The sequence below is a fragment of the Perognathus longimembris genome, chromosome 7 (genome assembly GCF_023159225.1).
Source record: "Perognathus longimembris pacificus isolate PPM17 chromosome 7, ASM2315922v1, whole genome shotgun sequence".
NCBI lineage: Eukaryota > Metazoa > Chordata > Mammalia > Rodentia > Heteromyidae > Perognathus > Perognathus longimembris.
The window spans coordinates 73,222,869-73,245,001 of NC_063167.1; the positions used below are offsets into that span (position 1 = coordinate 73,222,869).

At 45.3% G+C, this 22,133-nt stretch overlaps 2 protein-coding genes across 3 annotated transcripts; both read left to right on the plus strand.

Annotated features, from left to right (window-relative positions):
• Positions 1 to 8: 8 nt before the first annotated feature.
• Positions 9 to 15,979, plus strand: Polr3c (RNA polymerase III subunit C). The gene is made up of 15 exons (XM_048351906.1): positions 9 to 165; positions 2,504 to 2,670; positions 3,456 to 3,711; positions 3,813 to 3,998; positions 4,855 to 4,940; positions 5,264 to 5,368; positions 5,503 to 5,595; positions 8,685 to 8,765; positions 9,004 to 9,055; positions 10,043 to 10,103; positions 10,465 to 10,615; positions 11,881 to 11,982; positions 12,101 to 12,150; positions 13,012 to 13,161; positions 15,820 to 15,979. The coding sequence occupies exons 2-15, from the start codon at positions 2,524 to 2,526 to the stop codon at positions 15,899 to 15,901; spliced, it is 1,602 nt and encodes a 533-aa protein (XP_048207863.1). The 5' UTR covers positions 9 to 165; positions 2,504 to 2,523; the 3' UTR covers positions 15,902 to 15,979.
• Positions 15,980 to 19,339: 3,360 nt separating this feature from the next.
• Nudt17 (nudix hydrolase 17) lies at positions 19,340 to 22,110 on the plus strand. 2 transcript variants are annotated; one of them, XM_048351914.1, is made up of 8 exons: positions 19,340 to 19,572; positions 19,722 to 19,902; positions 20,165 to 20,190; positions 20,319 to 20,411; positions 20,645 to 20,743; positions 20,925 to 21,070; positions 21,769 to 21,918; positions 22,033 to 22,110. In XM_048351914.1, exons 1-8 carry the CDS (start codon positions 19,381 to 19,383, stop codon positions 22,040 to 22,042), a joined length of 897 nt encoding a protein of 298 aa, XP_048207871.1. In that variant the 5' UTR covers positions 19,340 to 19,380; the 3' UTR covers positions 22,043 to 22,110. The 2 variants fall into 2 exon arrangements, with proteins under 2 accessions (XP_048207871.1, XP_048207872.1); XM_048351915.1 differs by lacking the exon at positions 20,645 to 20,743.
• The last annotated feature ends 23 nt before the right edge of the window (positions 22,111 to 22,133 follow it).

A 22,133-nucleotide genomic window follows, 5' to 3' on the forward strand; every position in this document is an offset into this window, starting at 1 on the left:
AGAGCGTCCCCGGGAACCACAGAAGCCCTGGGATAGAGCGGCCCACTTCCGCGTCCTCCCAGACCGCGGCCGCCCACTTCCGGGGGCCTGGGTCACCAGACTAGAACTTCCGGAAGTCGTCGGACGGGAGGTGACGGCGTTGAGTCTGCAGCTTCCCACTCCGAGGTGAGTGGAAGACTATGGGTGGACGGGGCGGCCCGGAGCCGGAGAAAGCCGAGGCACCGAGCCCGAAGCTGGCGCCCGTGAGGGAGGGAAGAGCCAGGGAGCCCACGTTTTGCCAGGATGGCCGGGGGTTTACAGATATGCTCCTCCATGGACGGGTGGGTGATGGTGACTTAATCTCGGGAGACGATCCGGGGAGGTGCGGCGGCCGGGACCGCACCAGCGGGACGCGGTGAAGGGAATGAGCAGTGCCGGTAGCAGCTGTGTTAAGAAAGAAGGCACAAAATCCACGATACCCGTTTCTGTGCGTGTCTAACTTGTCACGTTGTGGGCACTTCGTAGTTTAATACTATCCTGCGAAGAACACAACCTCGTCTCACCTCGAACACTCTGTTACCTCATTTCGTGTCTAAATTGCATTTACTCTGTAGATTGGGGATGACACTACCCGAGCTGTGATGTCAGTTAAGTGACATTGTGAAACCTAAGGTCTGTGACATTGTAAAACCATCTGTGTTCCATCATTTAAAACAACTAGTCACACATAATTCCATAAAAACAATTTTGATGAATAGCCTTTCAGTCTTTCTTGCCATTCCATGCCCATTTTTTTCTAATAACTGAATTGTAGTGTCCGTTTTCTTTGTCACCTCCATTGCACTGCAGTATGAATAATTTCATGCTAATACATATCCTAAATGTTAATACATGTCCTAAATCATCGTAAATGATGGCACACTGTATCCCATTTTATGGGTATACAGTGGATCTTTGCAATCTACCCGTGTGTGGTTCCAAGGACACCACAGTTGCAGGGAAAGTACACATATTTAGAATAACACAATTCAGTACTGTACTTGGATGTGTGATTCACTTTTCCCAAATGGATGTACAAATTCCACTAAAGATATGCCGCCTGCCGGTGGCTCACGCCTGTCATCCTAGCTACTCATGAGGCTGAGATCTGAGGATCAAGGTTCAAAGCCAGCCCAGGCAGGAAGGACCATGAGACTCTTATCTCCAATTAAACACCAGAAAACCTGGAGATGAAGAGCTCAGGGACAGCACCCAGGCCTAGAGTTCAAGCCCCACAACCAACAACAACAACAAAATACATCATCACAAAATTTTATTTTGTTACTTCAGTCTCGAGCACATTGCTTTTGCCTTGCTTTTGGGGCACCCATCTGTTCCTTAGGGAAGACAGATTTGCACACAAAATTAAGAGCAAGGAAACACTAAGCAGATGGATCACACGATTATTTAAATTCAACTTATGATAATGCAGGACTGACAAGGGTTTCTTCACATCAACTGAGCTACATAATGCAAATTTTTGTTCTTGAAATTTCATTTATTTATTTATTTTGACAATCCTTGGGGGAAACTGTATGTAATACATCCATGAATGAGGAGTACCTACTGTAACTTTCTTAAATTATTACTCATTTAATTGTTTCAGACACTGATCAAGATGCATTGCAATTGTGAATTGGCATATTGAACCCCTTTTGTACAATCACTTAAAGATAATAAAATAAAATACATCATTTCAGTATGTCAGTATTGTGAGGCGAATCATTGACATATTTCCTTTGAAGAGAATATCTAAAATAAAATTGGGAAGTAGAGTCCTGGCTCAAGTGGTAGAGTGCTAGCCTTGAGCAAAAAAGCTAAGGAACTGAGCACAGTTTAAGCCCCAGTATCACCACACACAAAAAAATAGAAAGTTTTTACTGGGAGCCTGTGGCTCACTCCTGTAATTCTTGCTGCTCTAGAGGTGGAGATCTAAGGAGTGTGGTTAAAAGCTAGCCCAGGCAGGAAATCTGTGAAACTCTTTTCTCCAGTTAACTACCAAAATGCCAGAAGTAGAGTTGTGTCTCAAATGGTAAAGTGCTAGCTGTGAGCATACAAGCTCAGAAACAGTGCCCAGCCCCAGAATCCAAGCCCCTGGACTAGCATACATACTCACAAATAATAAAATTGTTAGGTTGAATATATTGACCATTTAAGTTTTTGGTATGTGTTGTCAAATTGCCCTCCAAGGCAGGTGCTAGTGGCTCACACCTAAAATCCTAACTACTGGAGAGGTTGAGATCTAAAGATCACAGTTGCAAGTCTCCACAGGTAGAAAAACCCTTGTGTCTGTTGATCTCCAATTAACCAGCAGAAGACTGAAAGTGGAGGGTGTGGCTTAAGTGGTAGACCACCAGCCTTGATCAAAAAGGCCCAGTGAGAACATGAGACCCTGAGTTCAAGCCTCATTATCAGCACACACATTCACACACACAAACACATTGCCCTCCAAGAATATGTGAATTTGTACTTTTTTTCCCCCTAGTTCTGAGACTTCCCTGTAAAATGACTCAAGCAGAAATTAAACTGTGTTCTTTGTTGCTGCAAGAGCATTTTGGAGAGATTGTAGAAAAAATTGGAGCCCACCTAATCAGAACTGGCAGTCAGCCGCTTAGAGTAATTGCCCATGACACGGGAACAGCAGTGGATCAGGTACGTTCAAATAACATCAACTTGTTCTCTTATTAGTTTCCTTCACCTGTGTTTAAATATTGTTATTCCTCACCCTAGAAAGTGGAGTAAGCCAGCACTAAAATAAGAATAATCTTATCTGGGCGGAAGAATAGTACTTAGACCTTGAGGTTTTTCTTCTTAAAGTGTTCCTAGTTCTTAAGTAAATCTCTGCTTTTCCCTTGTCTTCTTTGTCTTTCCTTGATGAGTACTATTCAGTAAAACTTTTAAGGGATGAGAACAATAGAAGGAAAATAAATTGTAGTGTGAAAGATAAAGGTGACAGGAAAGATGAGCGACATACTTCCTTCCATTGATATTTGATTTTCATTAGCTCATGCCAACAGAGAGGGAACTAGAAGATTCTGTTCTAACCATTCCAATGCTGTAGGACTGGCTGGGCGCAGGTGGCTCATGCCTGCAATCCTAGCTACTCCAGAGACAGAGATCTTAGGATCTCAATTCAAAGCCAACCCAGGCAGTAAAGTGTATGAGACTGTAATTTCAATTAACCAGAGATACATGGGACTGGAAGAGTGACTCAAAGTGGTAGAGCGCTAGCCTTGAATGAAAAAGCTCAGGGACAGTACCCAGGCCCTGAGTTCAAAACAGGTACACACACACACACACACACACACACACACACACACACACACACACACAGAGAGAGAGAGAGAGAGAGAGAAAAGGCTATTGGACAAAATATTGCCATCAATAAGGAGCTATGTCTTCAGGTCTTTCCATTCTTTCTTTTGGGTCCATCAAAGGTGAAAAAAGCCCTGTGTGTCCTCATCCAACATAACCTGGTGACATATCAAGTGCACAAACGTGGTGTGGTGGAGTATGAGGCCCAGTGCAGCCGGGTGTTGCGAATGCTCAGGTATCCCCGGTATATCTACACCACCAAAACGCTGTACAGTGACACTGGAGAGCTGATCGTTGAGGAGCTCCTGCTGAATGGCAAAATGACAATGTCTGCTGTTGTGAAGAAAGTGGCAGACAGGCTCACAGAGACCATGGAGGGTCAGTACTGCATCAACTGCTGTGGGCATAGATTAACTGGCTGCAGAAGTAACCCTGCTGTTTTACACCACTTCACCTGCCTCTTTCTTGCTATTGCACAGATGGCAAAACCATGGACTATGCTGAAGTATCAAACACATTTGTACGACTAGCAGACACACACTTTGTACAGCGCTGCCCCTTGGTGCCTGATGCTGAGAACTCAGACACTGGGCCTCCACCACCTGCCCCTACCCTTGTCATTCATGAAAAGGACATGTACCTGATTCCCAAACTGACCCTGATAGGTAAGGCATTTTAGCAAAACAATTGTGACTTGCACTAATTGTGGATTCTTTTTCACTGATTGTTAAATGAATAAAACACTGGTCAAGCCATGTGCTAGTAGCTGATAACTGTAACCCTAGCTATTCAGGAGGCTGAGATCTGAAAATCACAGTTGGAAGTTACCTGGGTAGATAAATCTGAGACACTATTATCTCCAATTAACCATCAAAAAGCTGGAAGTGAGCTGCAGTTCAAGGTATAGACTGCCAGCCTTGAGCAAAAGAGCTAAGGGACAGCACCCAAGTCCTGAGTTCAAGCCACCATATCAGAGGAACAAAAAGAAAGAATGATATATTTGATATGTATCTCTGACTTGTATATGTGTAGAGTGTATGGTGCATACTCTGAGTGCATATGTGTATGGTGCCATTCACTAGAAGAAAGGATTGAAGAACAGTTTGAGGAGAAAGATTCTGAGTTGTTTTTTGAGCATGCTGAGTTTCAGAGAATGTCATAATTGACATTGAGACAGTTTCTCAGCCTATTAAACAACACTAACCTAGAGGCAGATGTCTTTGGAGTGAAGAGACTAGGTGCCAGTGGCTCATACGTATAATCCTAGCTACTGGGGAGGCTAAGATGGTTTGAAACTAGCCGGGGCAGTAAACTCCGTGAGACTCCTATATCCAATTAAGCATCAGAAAAGCCAGAAGTGGAGCTGTGGCTCAAGTGGTAGACCACTAGCCTTGAGCACAAATGCTCAAGGACAGCACTCGAGTTCAAGCCCCAAGACTGGCAGTAAAAAAAGAGAGGACTTGCTCTCATGTCCTGACATCCAATGGTATGCAGCCTAACTGTAGATTGGTTACTTGGCAGGGAAAGGCAAACGGAGGAGATCATCTGATGAGGATGCTGGTGGGGAGCCCAAGGCCAAGAGGCGGAAACACACTGATGACAGACAGGTGATGGGGCTTCCTGATTAAGAATCCTAACCTGGGGGAGGGCCAGGAACTGCACCGGCCAGAAGGGAGCTTAAAGGTTCCTGAGCTCAGAAGTAGTAGGATTATGGAAGTCATAATTGAACAATGAGGAGTAAACTTCATTGCTGTCTCCTCTCTCAGGCTCAGCTTCATGCACTAAATAGAGAGTATAACTGATGAAAAAAAGAACTAGAAAAATTTTTTATGTTATTCATTATGTCTGGAACACTAATACTGCAGGAGCCAGTAGTGAGAAGTAAGTCTGGGAAGTTACACATAGGCTTGAACCCTTTTCTCCTGCTCAGCCCATTCCAGATGATGGGATTTATTGGCAGATCAACCTTGACAGATTCCACCAACACTTCCGGGACCAAGCTATTGTGAGTGCAGTTGCCAACAGGATGGACCAGGTAATATCCAAGTACACTCTCATCAAAGGTCAGCAGGGAAAAAGGTCATTCACTTGGTGGCAGAGGTGAGCACTGCCACTTACCCAGCGACAACAGCAAGAAATTCTGAATTCCAATTTACTTTCCAAACACAGACCAGCAGCGAGATTGTGCGGACCATGCTACGGATGAGTGAGGTTACCACTCCGTCTAGCGCCCCCTTCACTCAGCCGCTGTCTTCCAATGAAGTAAGTGTCATGCTCTGCGCTGGTTTCTTACAGCCCTGAGACTTGGAAAAGGTTCTGTCATTTGCAGTGGGGCAAGGAAATATTTGGTCTCTTAGGATCCAGCTTTTACAAAGCTACTATCTGTCAAGTACAGTGTATTCCTAATCATTTTAAGAATTTAGGGGCAGGGTGACTATCCTAACTACTCAGGAAACAGACATCTGAGGATCTCAGTTCAAAGTCAGCCTGGGCTGGGAAGTCCATAAGACTCTTATCTCCAACTAACCAGTAAAAAGCTTCAAATGGCTGGGCGCTGGTGGCTCACGCCTGTAATCCTAGCCACTCAGAAGGCTGAGATCTGAGGATTGTGGTTCAAAGCCAGGTGGGGCAGGAAAGTCCATGATAGTCTTATCTCCAATTAATCACCAGAAAACCAGAAGTGGCACTGTGGCTCACTAGCCTTAAGCTGAAAAGCTCAGGAACAGCACCCAGGCCCAGAGTTTAAGCCCCACAACTGACCAAAAAAAAGGCTTCAAGTGGAACTGTGGCTCAAGTGGTAGAGTACCAGCCTTGAGCAGAAAAGCTAAGGGACAGCTCAGGCTCTCAGTTCAAGCCACCATTCTGCCACACACACGCACGCATGCACAAAGTAGAAGAAGAAATAAAAGAAGAGCCAGGTGCTGGTGGCTCACACCTGTAATCCTAGCTACTTTGGAGGCTGAGATCTGAGGATTGTTGTTCAAAGCCAGCCAGGGCAGGAAAGTCCATGAGACTCTCATCTCCAGTTAACCACTAGAAAACTGTAAGTGGCACTGTGGCTCAACGTGATAGAGTGCTAGCCTTAAGCAAAAGAGCTCAGGCACAGCATCCGGGCCCAGAGTTCAAGCCCCACTACCAGTCAAAATAATAATAATAAAAAAGAACAAGAGTTTAGTAGTCAGGTGTGGTGTCCCAGCTACTTGGTAAAAGGCTGAGGCAGGAGGATTGCTTGAGCCCAGAGTTCAAAGCCAAGTTGGGCAACATAGGAGATCTTGTCTAAAAAAACAAAAACAGTGAAAAGTGGGGCTGGGAATGTGGCTTAGTGATAGAGTGTTTGCCTAGCATGCATGAAACACTGAGTTCAAGCCCCAGGACTGGCAAAAAAAAAAAAAGGGAAGTATTTACTTTTTGCACTCTGCAATATTTCTTATTCAGGTCATTATTTGATCCCTTCTACTTGTTTCAGCCTGTTTTAATTGTTTGCATATCTATCTATCTATCTATATATATGTTGTAAAAGTGTTAACATATCAAATATATTTTACTTATGTTTCTGTTGCTTTTATAATTATAATTAACTTTTATTGGTATATTTTATGCTGTTTTTAAGTTTTTAACTTGTTATAGAGCAAATGTAAATATGTTTTTTCTCATGGCAAAAGTAGCTGTATATCCTATTTCCAAATAGCATAAGAATGGATAATTCTGTACTATTAGTTTCCCAAGTTTTTAGGAGTGGTGTAACTTCTAGTTAAACTGGACATTTAAGATCTGCATTTTTAATTGTTTGTAATATACCAGAATTTTAAAATTCATACATAGTTTTGCACAATCCTAGCCTCTAAATTCCCTCTTAATAGTTATGTACCTTTATACAGACAGCCCTCTCCCTCTTTATTTTATTTTTTTTTTAAAGACTGAGTCTCTTTATACATAGGCTAGACTGGAACTCAAGAACCTCCTATTTTAGCATGGCAAATTCTAGGATTACAGGTGTATGGCCAGACCTATTGATTGATTGATTGATTGATTGATTGTTGGTCATGGGGTTTGAACTCAGGGCCTAGGTGCTGTCCCTAAGCTCTTTCACTCAAGGCTACTGCTCTGCCACTTTCAGCTATAGCATCCCTTCAGGTTTTCTGGTGGTAAGAGTATCAAAGATTTTCTTGCCTGGGTTGGTCTTGAACCACAATCCTCACATCTCAGCTTCCTGAGTAGCTAGGATTATAGTTGTGAACCACTGGCACCTGGCCAACCCTTTTTATTATATATAGTCTAATATATATGTGTATATATGGCTTCTTTTTTTTCTTTTATTGTACTTTGATTTGAACGCAAGATCTCACACTTGCTACTTAAGCCACACCTCGGCCTAGTAAAGTATTTTATAACAAAAAAATAAGACCGACCACACTCTACATAGTATTCTATAACTTATTTGTGTGTGTGTGGTTCCAGGAATCAAACCCAGATCTCCTGCATGTTAGGCTAAATCCCCTAGCTCTTTTTTTAAAAAACCTATTCTGTGTGTGTGTGTGTGTGTGTGTGTGTGTGTGTGTATGTGTGTGTGTGTTTGGTGCCAGACCTGGGGCTTGAACTCAGGACCTGAGCACTGTTCCTGAGCTTTTGTGCTGAGGGCTGCTACTCTGCTACTTGAATCACAACTCCATTTCCAGCTTTTTGATGGTTAATTGGAGATATTGCCCGGGCTGGCTTTGAGCTGTAATCTTCAGATCACATCCTCCTCAATAGCTAGGATTACAGGTGTGAGCCAATGGTGCCTTCTTCCCTGGACCTCTTTTTTTTTTTTTTTTTAAGTACTGCAATTTGAACTCAGGGCCTAGTACTTGCTAGACAGGCACTCTGCCATTTGAGCCAGGCCATCACACTGGTTATTGTTAAGATAGTGTGTCAATTCCTGCCTGGGCACATTCCTGGACTGCAATCCACCTGTTTTTGCCTACCCAATCATAGCAGGGTTATAGGCACATGCTCCCATGCCTAGCTGTCAGTTGAGAAGGGGCCCAGGCTGGCCCACAGTTCTGATCCTCCTAGGCTCATCCTCTCAAGTAGCTAGTTGCCCAGTCTGGCCTGAACTCATGTTCCTCTTGCCTTAGGCTTCTGAGTAGTTGAGATCACAGGAATATAATACCACACCTGGCTGTAATTTGTTTTAATTAATGCCTATCACTGTTCTTATTTTATACTTTTACAAACAATGCTACTCTGAATACTTTTAGACATTTTTATACTTTTAAAATATAAAATGAGGACATCTTTCTTATTCTTGGTAATGCTAACCCCTCTTTTAGTTCTCAAGCCTGATTTCCATGTGTCTTTTTGCTCCATAGATCTTCAGATCCCTACCTGTTGGCTATAACATCTCCAAGCAAGTTCTTGATCAATATCTCACTCTGTTGGCGGATGATCCAGTAAGTCTGTTTTTACCTTTCTTCCCCTGTGGTTCTGTTTATAATTTATTTCTTATCCTAGTACTCTAGTATCATTGTCCTGTAGCCTCATTCTCTACCTAACCAGTTCAGAAGGGCTCCCTAACGTCATCTCGCAGACTGCCTGCTTCAGCCCCTTGCTTCAGACTTGCTCCATTGCCAACAGTCACTGAACCTTCCCTTCAGTTAACACATACTCTCTTTCTCTCTCTCTCAATAGCTAGAATTTATTGGAAAGTCTGGCGACAGTGGCGGAGGAATGTATGTCATCAGTATCCTTATCAGTTATCTTTACAGTCAAGCAGTCTAGCCTTTGAAGCACAATGGTTACTCATGAAGAGCAATTTTGGTAATACTTAATAACTAAGTAAGCTAGGAAATTGAAGTACCTTCTATTCCATTTTCTATGAATTTTGAATAAACTGTATGCATGATAAAAGTAAAAAAAAAAACTTAAAGCCTGGGGATAAAGCTCAGACAGAGGAGCACTTGTCTAGCAGGTACAAGGCCTTAGGTATCAGCACCAGAAAGGGGGAGGAGGGGAGGGGAGGGAAGAAAGGAAGGAGGAGGGAAGAGAGAAGGAAGGAAGGTTGGTTTCAGGTAAATGAAACCCTTTCTTAAATATGCTCACTAAAAATTTTCAAACTTCTCCACTGTAATGGAATGAACATGAAAAATAAAATAGCATTTAAACTTTAGCTACCAATTGGGAGGTCTGTGAAACCAAAAACTGCTTGTCAAATGGTATTTCCCACAGGATTGGGGCAGTGACCCAACAGTATATAACTAAAACCAAACAACTACTCAACATATAAAGGTCAAAAATTGACCTCTCAGTGGAATACAATAGCCCAAAAGCTATGTATGTATGTTCATATAAGACTACTGTCGACATATTGTCTAATATCGACATTACATTTAAAGCCCTAGGCAAATTTTCTTGGGCTTGGCCACGTGGCTACTGTATATGTTCTTGGTACATTGTGTATTGTATATATGTCTGCCTGACCTAGGGAAGGGAAAGAAAAACAGGGTGTAAGATATCACAAGAAATGTACACACTGCCCTACTATGTAACTGTACCCTTTTTGCACAACACCTTGTCAAAAAATTTGTGTTCAATTAATAAATTAATTAAATTTAAAATATATATATATATAATAAAAGGCATATAAAATTAAAAAAAAAAAAGAAAGAAATCCAAGGTCAGAATGACCAGACCAAAACATGACTGAAGCTCCTTAATGGTCCACATAAAGACTTGCATAAAGCACTGGCGTCCCTGGCCACTGCTACGCTGGAATCCGTGGTACAGGAGAGGTACGGGGGTCTTCCTCATTGGGACGGGTGACAGGTCCTTTTTGCCACACCCAGGTAACAGATAATTTGGTCATTATGTAAGGAGCCAACATAAGCTCATCTTGGTACACTTTGTCTCATGTTTTCATGAAACCATTTACAACTAGTCTTTACCCTAAAAAAAAAAATTAATGAGCCTCTAAAGCCTTATAAGAAATATGGCGCGCACATGAGTCAGCAGTTGTGACTTCTGTGATTAATGATAGTATCACCAACCCGTGGAGCTAAGACATGATTCTCTTCCCCTCTGAGTGTAGACATCCACCAGCTGGAGCTGCCAGCTCAAGCTAGCCCACCCTTTGCTGACTTCATTTCTTTCCAGATTTGGGTCTCGTTGTGCCAGAATATTCCGTCTAGTTTTGCAAAAGAAGCACCTGGAACAGAAGCAGGTGGAAGACTTCGCCATGATTCCAGCAAAGGAAGCAAAGGACATGCTGTATAAGATGCTCTCAGAAAATTTCATATCACTCCAGGTAACCAAAGTTGTAATGACTGCCAGCCAGCAAAGCTGGCCTGGAGTGAGAGAAACTCCCAAGCTGACATCTTGCCTCCACCCCCCAATAAACTCTGTCCAGCTCTAAGATGGAAAATAATTCTTAACACATATTGCCAGCACTTTAAGGACAGTGCAGAGATTTAGCCTAGTAAGGAAGCAAAAGAGCCATGAAACTACCTCCTAAGTGCCCTTCTCATTTTTCCCTTTATTGCTGTCCCTTCCTTAACTCTATGGTGGGTTAAATTATCAACAGCATCTTCTAGGTCCTCAAAGAGCCATGTCAAGACCTTATGAGGAAGTAGGTTGGATGGATTGTGAAGTCAGTCCACAGTTCTGCCTCTTACCCGGTTACACTGAGCATTTTACTATCATTTTCCCCACCTGTAAAATGGCAATAGATAATGGTACTAAGAATAACTTCATTTGTGCTGGGAGTAGTAGTGAATGCTAGTAAGCCTAGAACTGGAGAGACTGATGTAGGAGGATCAATAGTTCAGGCCAGCATGGGATATAGTAGCTACTATCCTAACTATTTGGGGTCAAAGATCAGAGGATCGAGGTTAGAGGCCAGCCCAGGGAAAAGGTTCTATCTCAAACCAAGAGTTGGGCCTGGTAGCATGTGCCTGTCAACCCAGTGACATGGGGAAACATGAGCAAGAAGATAGAGCCCTGACCACCCTACACACAAAGCAAGACCCCACCTTGGTAATGGCCATAATGGCTAAAATTTGTAATACAAAGGGGCTAGAGTAGCAGAGCACTTGCCTAGCAAGCTTAAGGTCCTGAGTTCAATCCTCAGTACCACCAGAAAAGAAAGAGAATGTTCAGGTCAGCCTGAGACAGGGAGACCCTGTGTCAAATAATAATCATAAAGTGTAGAGGTATAGTTCAGTGATAGAGTGCCTATCTAACAAACTAGAGGCCCTGAGTTCAAATCCTAGCAACCACCCCAAAAATACAGTAATGATAAAGGCCAAATATAATTCACCTAGCTTATACTTTGCTCAGTACTTATTAGTTGCCTTCTCTTTCCTCCCCACTCACAGTGCTAACAGTCAAGTAGCACAAACAGGGTAGACCGATCTTCATATGGCTGATTATGCAATAAATATAACTCCGGAATGACTAGGGGAAGGGAGGGCATTAGTGAGAGGATGGAGCAGTGTTGGATGGAAGCATGTGGACTTGCCAGTTCAGAAGAACAGTACAAGTTCTCTTCTTTTCCTTTTTGTAAACTAATAGGAAATTCCCAAAACACCAGACCACGCCCCATCCAGAACCTTCTATTTATACACTGTGAATGTCCTGTCAGCTGCCCGGATGTTGTTGCACAGGTGCTACAAGGTGGGTCTTCCTCATGTCCCCTTCACCCAGACCAGTCTCAACTTCATGCCTCCACTGCCCATTTTATCTGAGCTACTTAAGTAGAACTACCTGCATTTCTGTTCTTCTCCTTCCTCAGAGCATTGCCAACCTGATAGAAAGGAGACAGTTTGAAACCAAAGAGAACAAGTGAGTTGTATTTTATTTTCTTTTAATTTTTTTTTTAATGTAAAGGTGATGTACAGGGGCTGGGAATATGGCCTACTGGCAAGAGTGCTTGCCTGGTATACATGAAGCCCTGGGTTCAATTCCCCAGCACCACATATATAGAAAATAGCCAGAAGTGGTGCTGTGGCTCAAGTGGCAGAGTGCTAGCCTTAAGCAAAAAGAAGCCAGGGATAGTGCTCAGGCCCTGAGTCCAAGGCCCAGGATTGGAAAAAAAAAAAAAAAGATGTACAGAGCAGTGATAATTTTATAAGTAAGGTAATTAGTACATTTGTTTTCAAACAGTGTTACCCCGCCCTAATTTTTTCCTCACTTCCCTTCCCTGAGAGTGAGTAGCCTTTTCCCTTTTTTTTTTTTTAACTTTTTTCCACTTTTCAATCTCAGAAACATGAAGAGGAATTTCCTGTGGAAATGGAGACAATAATGCAATAGCTGCATTAAATCATTGGTTTTTTGAGTATATATCTTTTGAATATATTCCCACTGAAGTCATTCTTTCTATCATCATCATCATCATCATTATTATTATCTTACATTAGTTATACAAGGGTAAAGGGGATTTCACTATTGAATTTTCACCCATGTTCACCCATCCAATAATCTTTCAGGTTAAATGGATGAGAAATGTGCAAACATCCTAAACTTTTTAAGTCCATCAGAGAAGCAGAAAGAGCAGGAAGGAAGTTGTTTTTGTAGTTAAGGTGATAGAAGCTGTCCTTACATGGTGACATCCACCTTGACTGAGGACGTTGTGCAAGGGGATGCAGTGCCACAGAGATAAGGAAACCATCAGGAGCATACCTCAGAGCTGTGCTTGTCTGACAGGCGTCTGCTAGAGAAGTCACAGAGGGTAGAAGCCATCATCGCGTCCATGCAAGCCACGGGTGCTGAGGAGGTTCAGCTACAGGAAATAGAGGAGATGATCACCGCACCTGAACGGCAGCAGCTAGAGACCCTGAAACGCAATGTCAACAAGTAAGCCTTCCAGACGAATCTATCTGGACCTCCTGCTACCCCTCCCACCTAACAGGAGCAAACCTAAACTCATTGTCAAACAGAATTCAACCCATCTATTTTCCTAAATAAGCCATTTTTTTTCTTCTTGCGCCTGTACTGAGGCTTGAACTCAGGGCCAGGGTGCTGTCTCTAGCTTTTTCACTAAAGGCTGATGCTCTGCCATTTGAGCCATATCTCCATTTACAGCATTTTGGTGATTAAGTAAAGGTTAGACTCTGGTAGACCTAGCTGGCTTGGAACCATGGTCCTCAGATCTCAGCCTCCTGAGTAGTTAGGATTAAAGGCCACTGGTGCCCTGCTTTAAATAAGCATTTTTTAATACATCAGCTTCTCTTGTGTGCTGCTGTGGATCACTAAGCACCAAAGGCTTTCATTTTGGTGGGAACACAGACCTTTTATCTCTTTCCTAGACCTTCACAATGACTTCCCCTCCTATTTCTCTCAAGACTCTCAAAGTGAGTATCTTTAAAGTTACTGATAATATCACTGTTCTCCTGTGGATGACTTAATGACTTCTCATAATTACAGTAATAAAGACTGGATTTGGCATAACAAGAGGCCTTCCACATTTTCCTAATTTCCTGTCTCCATCTTTATTTCTTCCTCCTCACCACCCACCTTCATAAGGTCTTTATTTTTTTTTTTTTTGGCCAGTCCTGGGGCTTGGACTCAGGGCCTGAGCACTTTCCCTGGCTTCTTTTTGCTCAAGGCTAGCACTCTGCCACTTGAGTCACAGCGCCACTTCTGGCCATTTTCTATATATGTGGTGCTGGGGAATTGATGTATACGGGGCAAGTACTCTTGCCCCTAGACCATATCCCCAGCCCCGTAAGGTCTTAACAATGCTAAATCTTTAATTCTGTTAGCACAGTAAGTCTTTCCATTTATTGAGATCTTATTTCATTTCTTTCAACAACATATTACTGTTTTACAAGTCTTGTACCTCTTTTGCTAAATTTTATCCAAGTTCATTTTTATTCTACTTTAGTCTTTTTTTAGTTCATTTTTGGATCATTGACTGCTAGTGTGTAGAATAAGGATTGATTTTTGTGTTTAGACTTCATATCTTTGATTTTGCTAAATTTCTTAGTTCTAGTTATTTTTTCTGTGTGTGTATTATGGTTTTCTATATATATAGGTTATCTATGAGTACAGATAGTTCTACTTCTTTTTCAGTCTAGATGCCTTCTCTTCCTTGCCTAGTTGCCCTAGCTAGACCCTCTAGGCCCTTTGTTCAAGGCCCAGACACGCACAAAGAAAAGAAAAGAATGATAAGAGGCTGAGATCAGGCATACACACAAGACCTCTTCTCAGCCAGTAGCTGCTAGGCACAGTGGTATGTGTCCATCATCCTAGCTACAAAGGAGGCTGATGTTGGGAGAATCTGTTTTCCACGCCAACCCAAGTAGAAAAGTCCTTGAACTGCATCTCAGTGGACATGGTAACATGCACAAAACATTGCAGACAAGGACTAGAGGCATTGCTAAAGAACTCCTGCTTATTAAGTGTGAGGTGCTGAGTTCAAACCCCAGTGCTATAGGAGAAAAAATGTTATTAGCTGTGGTTTTTCCTAAGGGCTTTTACTAGGTTAAATATGTTCCCTTCTGGGGCTGAGGATATAGCAAGAGTGCCTGCCTCAGATACACGAGGCCCTAGGTTCGATTCCCCAGCACCACATATACAGAAAATGGCCAGAAGCGGCGCTGTGGCTCAAGTGGCAGAGTGCTAGCCTTGAGCGAGAAGAAGCCAGGGACAGTGCTCAGGCCCTAAGTCCAAGGCCCAGGACTGGCCAAAAAAAAAATATATATATATATATGTTCCCTTCTTTCTAATCATGTTAAGCTTCAGCCACTGTCAGCTTCTCACAATTTAAAAACACATTGAGGCTGCTACTCAGCTGAAATCTGAGGATCACGGTTCAAAGCCAGTCCCATGCAGAAAAGTCCATGAGACTCTTTTTTTTTTTTTGGACAGTCCTGGGGCTTGGACTCAGGGCCTGAGCACTGTCCCTGGCTTCTTTTCGCTCAAGGCTAACACTCTGCCACTTGAGCCACAGCGCCACTTCTGGCCGTTTTCTATATATGTGGTGCTGGGGAATCGAACCCAGGGCTTCATGTATACAAGGCAAGCACTCTTGCCACTAGGCCATATCCCCAGCCCCTCCATGAGACTCTTGTCTCCCAATTTAACCAACAAAAACTCAGAAGTGGAGCTCTGCCTTGAGTGGTAGAGTGTCATCCTTGGGTGACAACAGCAAGTGAGTGTGAGGCCCTGAGTTCAAGCCCCAGTACTAGTACAAAAAAGAAAAAAAAAAACTAAAACATATTAAGCCCTTTTACTGGTACCTTACAGGTGATATTCTTTCTTAAGTGGCTTCAGGTTATGCTACTATACTACACCCTCTCTCACCTCCCTCCAAGGAAAGGGGCTGTACCTAGTGCCTTAGCAAGTTCCATTGTACCTGGCATGTAAGATGCTCAGTAAATGGGAGAATGATTTAATGGTTTCTCCTGTTTTCCACCCATTCCTCCCAAGGGGAACCAAGCCACACCCACCCCAGCCTCTGATCCTGAATGCACATTCAGTGTGGGCACATGCTTTCACTTTTCCACTCAGGTTGGATGCCAGTGAGATCCAGGTGGATGAAACGATCTTCTTGCTGGAATCCTACATCGAGAGCACCATGAAGAGACTGTGACTCAGAAGAAGCATTCTTCCCAGAAGATCAAGGAGGATGGGAGGGAAATAAAGGAGGTGTCAGGATATGTTTTTGGCAGTGGGATAAGTCTCTAGTTCTTGTGTCGAAACCCCCTCTCTGTCCTCACTTCTCAGAAGTTTGGCATATTTTACAAGACGAGCACTTTACGACTAGGCCATATTCCCAGCCCCGAGTTTGGCATATTTTAAGAGCTTGCTCACTCTACCTTAAGACCCACCACTGTTGTTGGGGATTATTATGGCCTGGGAAAGGCTGCCCTTCCACCAGCCTTGGGACAATAGAAGTCCCTCCCACCTTCTGGCCTCCACCCCTTGGGAGGTGAACACGTGCGTGCCACCATGATGGGGTTGTCCCGCCCACAAAGGGAAGTTTCGTGATGTCACTTGATGAACGTGACCCCTAGCCTATGACTGACCCTTTGGCCAGCCCCCTTTCTTTCCCGCCATTACTTCTATATAAGTGCCCTTCCATATTAAAGTCTTTGAGACGCTTTCCACCACCGCAGCGTGTCCCTGATGCCTTCCTTTTTGCCTCCGCCCTCGGTAACATGTGGGGGGACTGGGGGGAGGGGAAGCTTCAGCAACCCGTCCTCAACTTAGCGCTTGCCCATGTGAGCACGCCTTTGGCCTTCCGCTGGCGGAGGGCCAGGCTGAGTGCTCTTTCATAGAGTTTGTGGTTACCATTCTCCCCGTGGGGGGAGAAAGGGATCGTCCAGATCCCAACAACTGTATTCTCACCTCATCTGATCTTGGCAATGGGAAGAACCTAAAATCAATGAGGTTAACCCATCAGATTGCATCTGTTCTCAAGAAGTCAGCCAAAGTTCTGGGTGCCAATGATTACTAACTGTGATTCTAGCTACTCAGGAGGCTGAGATCTGAGACTCTCAAAAGCCAGCCTGGGAAAGTGTATTGAGACTCTTACCACCAGTCAACAAGCAAAAAGCCAGAAGTGGGACTTTGGCTGAAGCAGTAGAGCACTAGCCATAAGCAAAAAAGCCAAGGGATAGCACCCAGGACCAGAGTTCAAGCCCCTGGACTGGTACCAAAAAAAAAAAAGGTCAAGTTCATGCTGTGTATGAACATCCCTTAAAGTAAGAAACATCTCCTTAAGTTGATTTGATTTTCAAACGTCTATGACTTGTTTTTGGTTTTTGCCAGTCCTGAGCCTTGAACTCAGTGCCTGAGCACTGTCCCTGGCTTCTTTTTAGCTCATGTCTAGCACTCTGCCACTAGAACCACAGCGCCACTTCTGGCTATTTTCTATATATCTGGTGCTGGGGAATCGAACCCAGGGCTTCATGTATAGGAGGTAAGCACTCTTGCCACTAGGCCATATCCCCAGCCCTGAACTGCAATTTTTTTTTTCATGGAGATGTCACATTGTATAGAGGATATGAAAGACTACTGTGGATTCTAAACCTGTTTTCAGGGCTACCAGGTGATCTGGCCCAAGCAGTCACACTGATGAATCTGGGGATAGAGGACACATTAGCCAACTGAAATTGTGTATGTAGAACACAGTACAATGCCCAGTATATGATAAGCCTAAATGAATTATTGATTGCTTCTCCATAGTTCCTTAAAAGCATGTCTTGCTCGATGCCATTGGCTCACACCTGTAATTCTGGCTACTCAGGAGGCTGAGATCTGAGGATCACAGTCTGAAGCCAGCCAGGGCAGGAAAGTCTGCAAGACTCTTTATCTCCAATTAACCACCAGAAAAACAAGTGGCACTGTGGCTCAGCTATAGAATACTAGCCATGAGCAAAAAAACCCTAAGCATCCAGGCCCTGAGTTCAACTTAAGACTGCCAGGAGATCAAAAAAAGCATGGGACTGGGAATGTGGCTTAGCAGTAGAGTATTTGCCTAGCATGCATGAAGCCCTCAAAAAACTGAAAGTAGTGCTGTGGCTCAAGAGGTAAAGTGCTAGCCTTGAGCAAAAAGATACAGTGCTCAGGCCCTGAGTTGAGCCCTAGGACTGGCAAAAATGTCTAAGACTAGAAATGTGGGGCTGGTAATGTAGCTTAGTCCTCATTACCTCATAAACAGAAAACCCGGAAGTGGCACTGTGTGGCGCAGTTGGCAGAGTGCTAGCCTTGAGCAGAAGCTCAGGGACAGTGCTCAGGCCCTGAGTTCAAGACTCAGGTCTGACAAAAAAAAAAAAAAGACTGGCAGTATGGGTTAAGTGGTAGAGTGCCTCCCTAACAAGACCCCGAGATAAAACCCTAGAATCACCCCAAATTAAGTGGCAAGTCTAAATCCTTTCAATGTTACCAATTTAATTTGTTCCTAAAGCTTCAATACATTTAAGGCAGTGAGGTATTGTTTAGAACCCCTTCAATTTATCAACCCTTGTCCTAATTCTTTAAACACTTGAGTACCAACTAGTTACCAGCCTCTTACTAAACACAATATAGACTGGCAAATAAAAAGTCCTGGAGTCTGAGCCACTCAATTTCATTTACTTAGCATCTGTAGTGTGTCACATATTGGACCAAGCCCTAGGGATACAAAGATGAACACACCTACAGACTAGTAGGAGAAATAAATATAAAGTATTGGGGAGATGTAGTAGAAGAGTAAGTCCTATGTACAGAGGCAAGAATGGGAGCACAGAAGGTACAACCTGCAGTTTGAAAGATGAGGATTTGCTGAGCACCAGTGGCAATCCTAGCTACTTAAGAGGCTGAGATCTGAGGACCCTGGTTCAAAGTCAGCTTGAGCTGACTTAATCCCAAGTATGGCTCAAGTAGTGGAATGTCATCGGAGAATGTGAGGCCCTAAGTTTAAGCCCCAATACTGGCACAAAAAATGTAAGATTTTTCCCAAGGAAAAGAATTCCAGGGGAGGACTGCTTCATTCTTGAGGAAAACTACAAAATAGTGTATGCCCTGGAAAGGGGGCCAGGGGCCTGCCAGACTTGAAGCACTGAGGAGTTTATCTTGTGAGCGCTGGGGACAGTATAACCAGATTTGTCACAAAGATCACCAACAGCACTGTAGAGAACGGTTGGCGGGGGCTGGGCAGTGGGGACATGAAAGAGAAGGGAGGCTTGAACTGGTGCAGTGAGCGGCAGCTGAGATGAGTTGGGACGATTCAGGAGGTGAAGGTCGGCTGCACGAAGTTTCCCTTTGAGTGAGTGGAAGGGGGAGGCAGTAGCACAAAATGACTTGTCCGGTGCGAATTGTTCACAGTTCTAATCCTTGCTACTCAGGAGACTGAGGTCTTGAGGATGGTAGTTTGAGGCCAGCCTGGGCAATAAAAGTTCACTGCATTCCATCTCCATTAATCTAGGGGTCAAAGGCAGAGCTGGAGCTGTGGCTCAGACGATGGAGCGCCAGCGTAGTGAGTGAGCTGCGGCCTGGAGTCGGAGAGCGGAGGACCCTGGGCGCGCGCGGTTCCCGGGCACCTTTTCCGAGGGACCGCCAGGGGGCGCCGGCGACCCGGCAGGCGTCATGGCGGAGGCCCGGGTGCTGCTGTTGCTGTCGGGGCGCCGGGTACCCGCGGGCTTCGCGCAGAGCCTGTGCGGCCGCCTTGGGACGGGGCATGGCCACGGGCCGTGGCCCACGCACTGCGGCCTGGAGCGGGGACGGCTCGTCCTCTCCGACAAGCCATTTCCGGGCGTCTCGGCCCTGCTTCCACTCCAGGTCGGGAAAGGGCCCCGCGGTGGTCGGGTGCGGCCCATGGCGGCCTTCGCTGGCCCATGGGGAGTGTGGGGGCCTCCGCGGCCTTCGCTGGCCCGTGGGGAGTGTGGGGGCCTCTGCGGCCTGCCCTGACCTGGGGCCTCTCTTGTCAGCGACCCCCTTTCTGCCCTTTTGCGGCCCTGAACCAGCAGTCCAGGGTCGGGGTCGCCCTGCCTGGGAACAGAGGCGTGGACCTGGCTGTGGCCGTCCTCCTGCAGTCCAGTGACCGGAAGGTCTTGCTGACCAGAAGGACTCGCACCCTCAAGGTTTCCCCAAACCTCTGGGTACCCCCAGGTGAGCACTCAGGGTGTGTGTGTGGGGGGGGGGCAGGGGAGGTGGCTAGACCCTTAGCATTACCGAAAACACTGGGGTTACAACAGTGTTGGCTGGGTATGAACTCTAATGGAGTCCAGAGAGAGCCATCTCCCATGGGCCCCACTTTCTTTCTTTTGTCTTTTCTTTTTTGGTACTGGGGGTCGAACCCAGGACATTGCACTTTCTAGGCAAGCACTTTGCCACTGAGCTACATCCCAGCCCTGGCCCCACTTTCTTGCAGGTGGACAAGTAGAACCAGAGGAAGAGGTACTGGACATCCCACCCAATCTGCACCTCCACCTGTGCCAGTGGGACCACCTTGGGTGTGGACTAAGGGCTCACAGGACTTGGAGTGGGGCAGTGGCCACTCTGACCTGTCCCCTTTGATCCCCCAGCTGCTGGACGGAGGGCTCCGAGAGCTGCGAGAGGAAAGTGGACTATGTCTTCCCCATGGCCAGTTCTCCTGGGTGCCGCTGGGGTTGTGGGAGGTGAGATGGGGGCCTTGTTTACAACCACCCGTGAAGCCCACCAAACAGTTGCTACTGCCCTGGGCCACCAGGAATATGGCAGAATACAAATGGACTGCCACCCCCAAGTCAACAAGCTATGCCCCTCCTGTGCCCTACATACCTTCCCCAGGTGGGGAGCCAGCAGGTTTCACCCTAAATCTCTTATTTACAAAGTGTTAGAAGCAGGAACTTCTCACTTGTGTTTCCTTTAGTCTGCCTACCCTCCCCGGCTGAGCTGGGGTTTTCCCACATGTCATCACCTGGTACTCTATCTGCTTGTTATCTCCCCGGAGTCACAGCAGCAGCTGCAGGTAAGCCTGGTGGTGGATGAGAAAGAAAGATATCGGGACACAAGAGCCCAAACGACCAGGTTCTACAACCTAAGTGCAAGGGGGGAGATAACCTCACCCCTGCCCCCAGCTCTTCACTCCACCCATGGACAGGCTGTGATTAGGAAAAGACTCAGAAAGGATCAACATTATCTATTCCCAGGCAAGAATCCAACCAAACCCACATGAGGTGAGTGCCTTCGCGTGGCTGAAACCAGGTGTAGCAGCTGCGGTTGCTGCCACAGAGAGCACAGAGAGTGGGACAGAAACACTGAGCTCTCTCCCCCAGGACCTGCCACCCTCTGTCCCGTAAGTATTCCTTCTCCCTTAGTGTACACACACACACACACACACACACACACACACACACACACACACACACACGAGTGTTCCATTTCTTTCCTCTTTTCAAGACAGGATTGGCTCATGCCTGTAATCCTAGCTACTCAGGAAGCTGAGATCTGATGATCCAGGTTCAAAGCTTGCTCTGGCAGCAAGTGGCAGAGCACTATCCCTGAGCACAGGAGTTCAGGGACAATTAGTGGTGGCTCCCATCTTTAGTCCTAGCTACTCAGGAAACAGACATCTGAAGATCATGGTTCAAAGCCAGCCTGGGCAGTAAAGTCTGTAAGACACTTATCTCCAATTAATTACCCCCAAAAAAGCTAAAGTGGAGTTTTGACAAGTAGTAGTGTGCTAGCTTTGAGCTAAGAGGCTCAAGGACAGGGCACAGGCCCTGAGCTCAAGCCCCAGGATTGACATGTAGGAACATTCAGAAAATCAGACAATGGCCACGAAACTCCCAAGTGTTCTTGTTCCAAACAGTTAGCACTGAAAACTTAGATTTGAGTCTTAGCTCTTCCTCAGGAGCAAGTCATTTAACACATTTCCCATCTGTAGAATGAGGTAACGCCCGCCTGCCCACCTCCTGCAGTAGGTAGGAGATTAAATAACCTGAGCTTTGTAAGCTCCAAAACACCACCCAGACAGAATGTATTCTAATCCAGTGCCGTCGAATTAGAGAATGGAGAAGCCAGGCCTCTGGCCCTGCCCACAACCACCCTGCTTCGAACAACCCCAACCACCACAGAGGACAAAGAGAGGGTCAGCACTGGAACCAAGTTTGCCCTTGGGCTCTGGCTGCAATATCTGGCCAGGTAAAATTGAGTGGCATGAGGGGACCCAAGCACTGAGTTGGAATGCCCTAGTGTTCTTTGGGCTGGGAGAGGGGAGTTCTCTTGGGAATGTTCCATGTAACTCTGCCCCCTCAGGTGCAAGTGAGCTCGTGTGAATACCAGGACAGTAAAGGAAGAAGACAACCCCTCAAACCAGGGCACTGGAGAGTGAAGTGCTTAATTCCCCTGTGATACTC

Excerpts from the sequence above, each read along its gene's own strand:
- Polr3c (XM_048351906.1), top strand. The coding sequence starts at position 2,524 with ATGACTCAAGCAGAAATTAAACTGTGTTCTTTGTTGCTGCAAGAGCAT. Across the intron at positions 5,369-5,502 it reads TTGCCAACAGGATGGACCAG|ACCAGCAGCGAGATTGTGCG; the intron begins GTAATATCCAAG and ends TTCCAAACACAG. Across the intron at positions 11,983-12,100 it reads TGTTGCACAGGTGCTACAAG|AGCATTGCCAACCTGATAGA; the intron begins GTGGGTCTTCCT and ends CTCCTTCCTCAG.
- Nudt17 (XM_048351914.1), top strand. The coding sequence starts at position 19,381 with ATGGCGGAGGCCCGGGTGCTGCTGTTGCTGTCGGGGCGCCGGGTACCC. Across the intron at positions 19,573-19,721 it reads CGGCCCTGCTTCCACTCCAG|CGACCCCCTTTCTGCCCTTT; the intron begins GTCGGGAAAGGG and ends CTCTCTTGTCAG. Across the intron at positions 19,903-20,164 it reads AAACCTCTGGGTACCCCCAG|GTGGACAAGTAGAACCAGAG; the intron begins GTGAGCACTCAG and ends ACTTTCTTGCAG.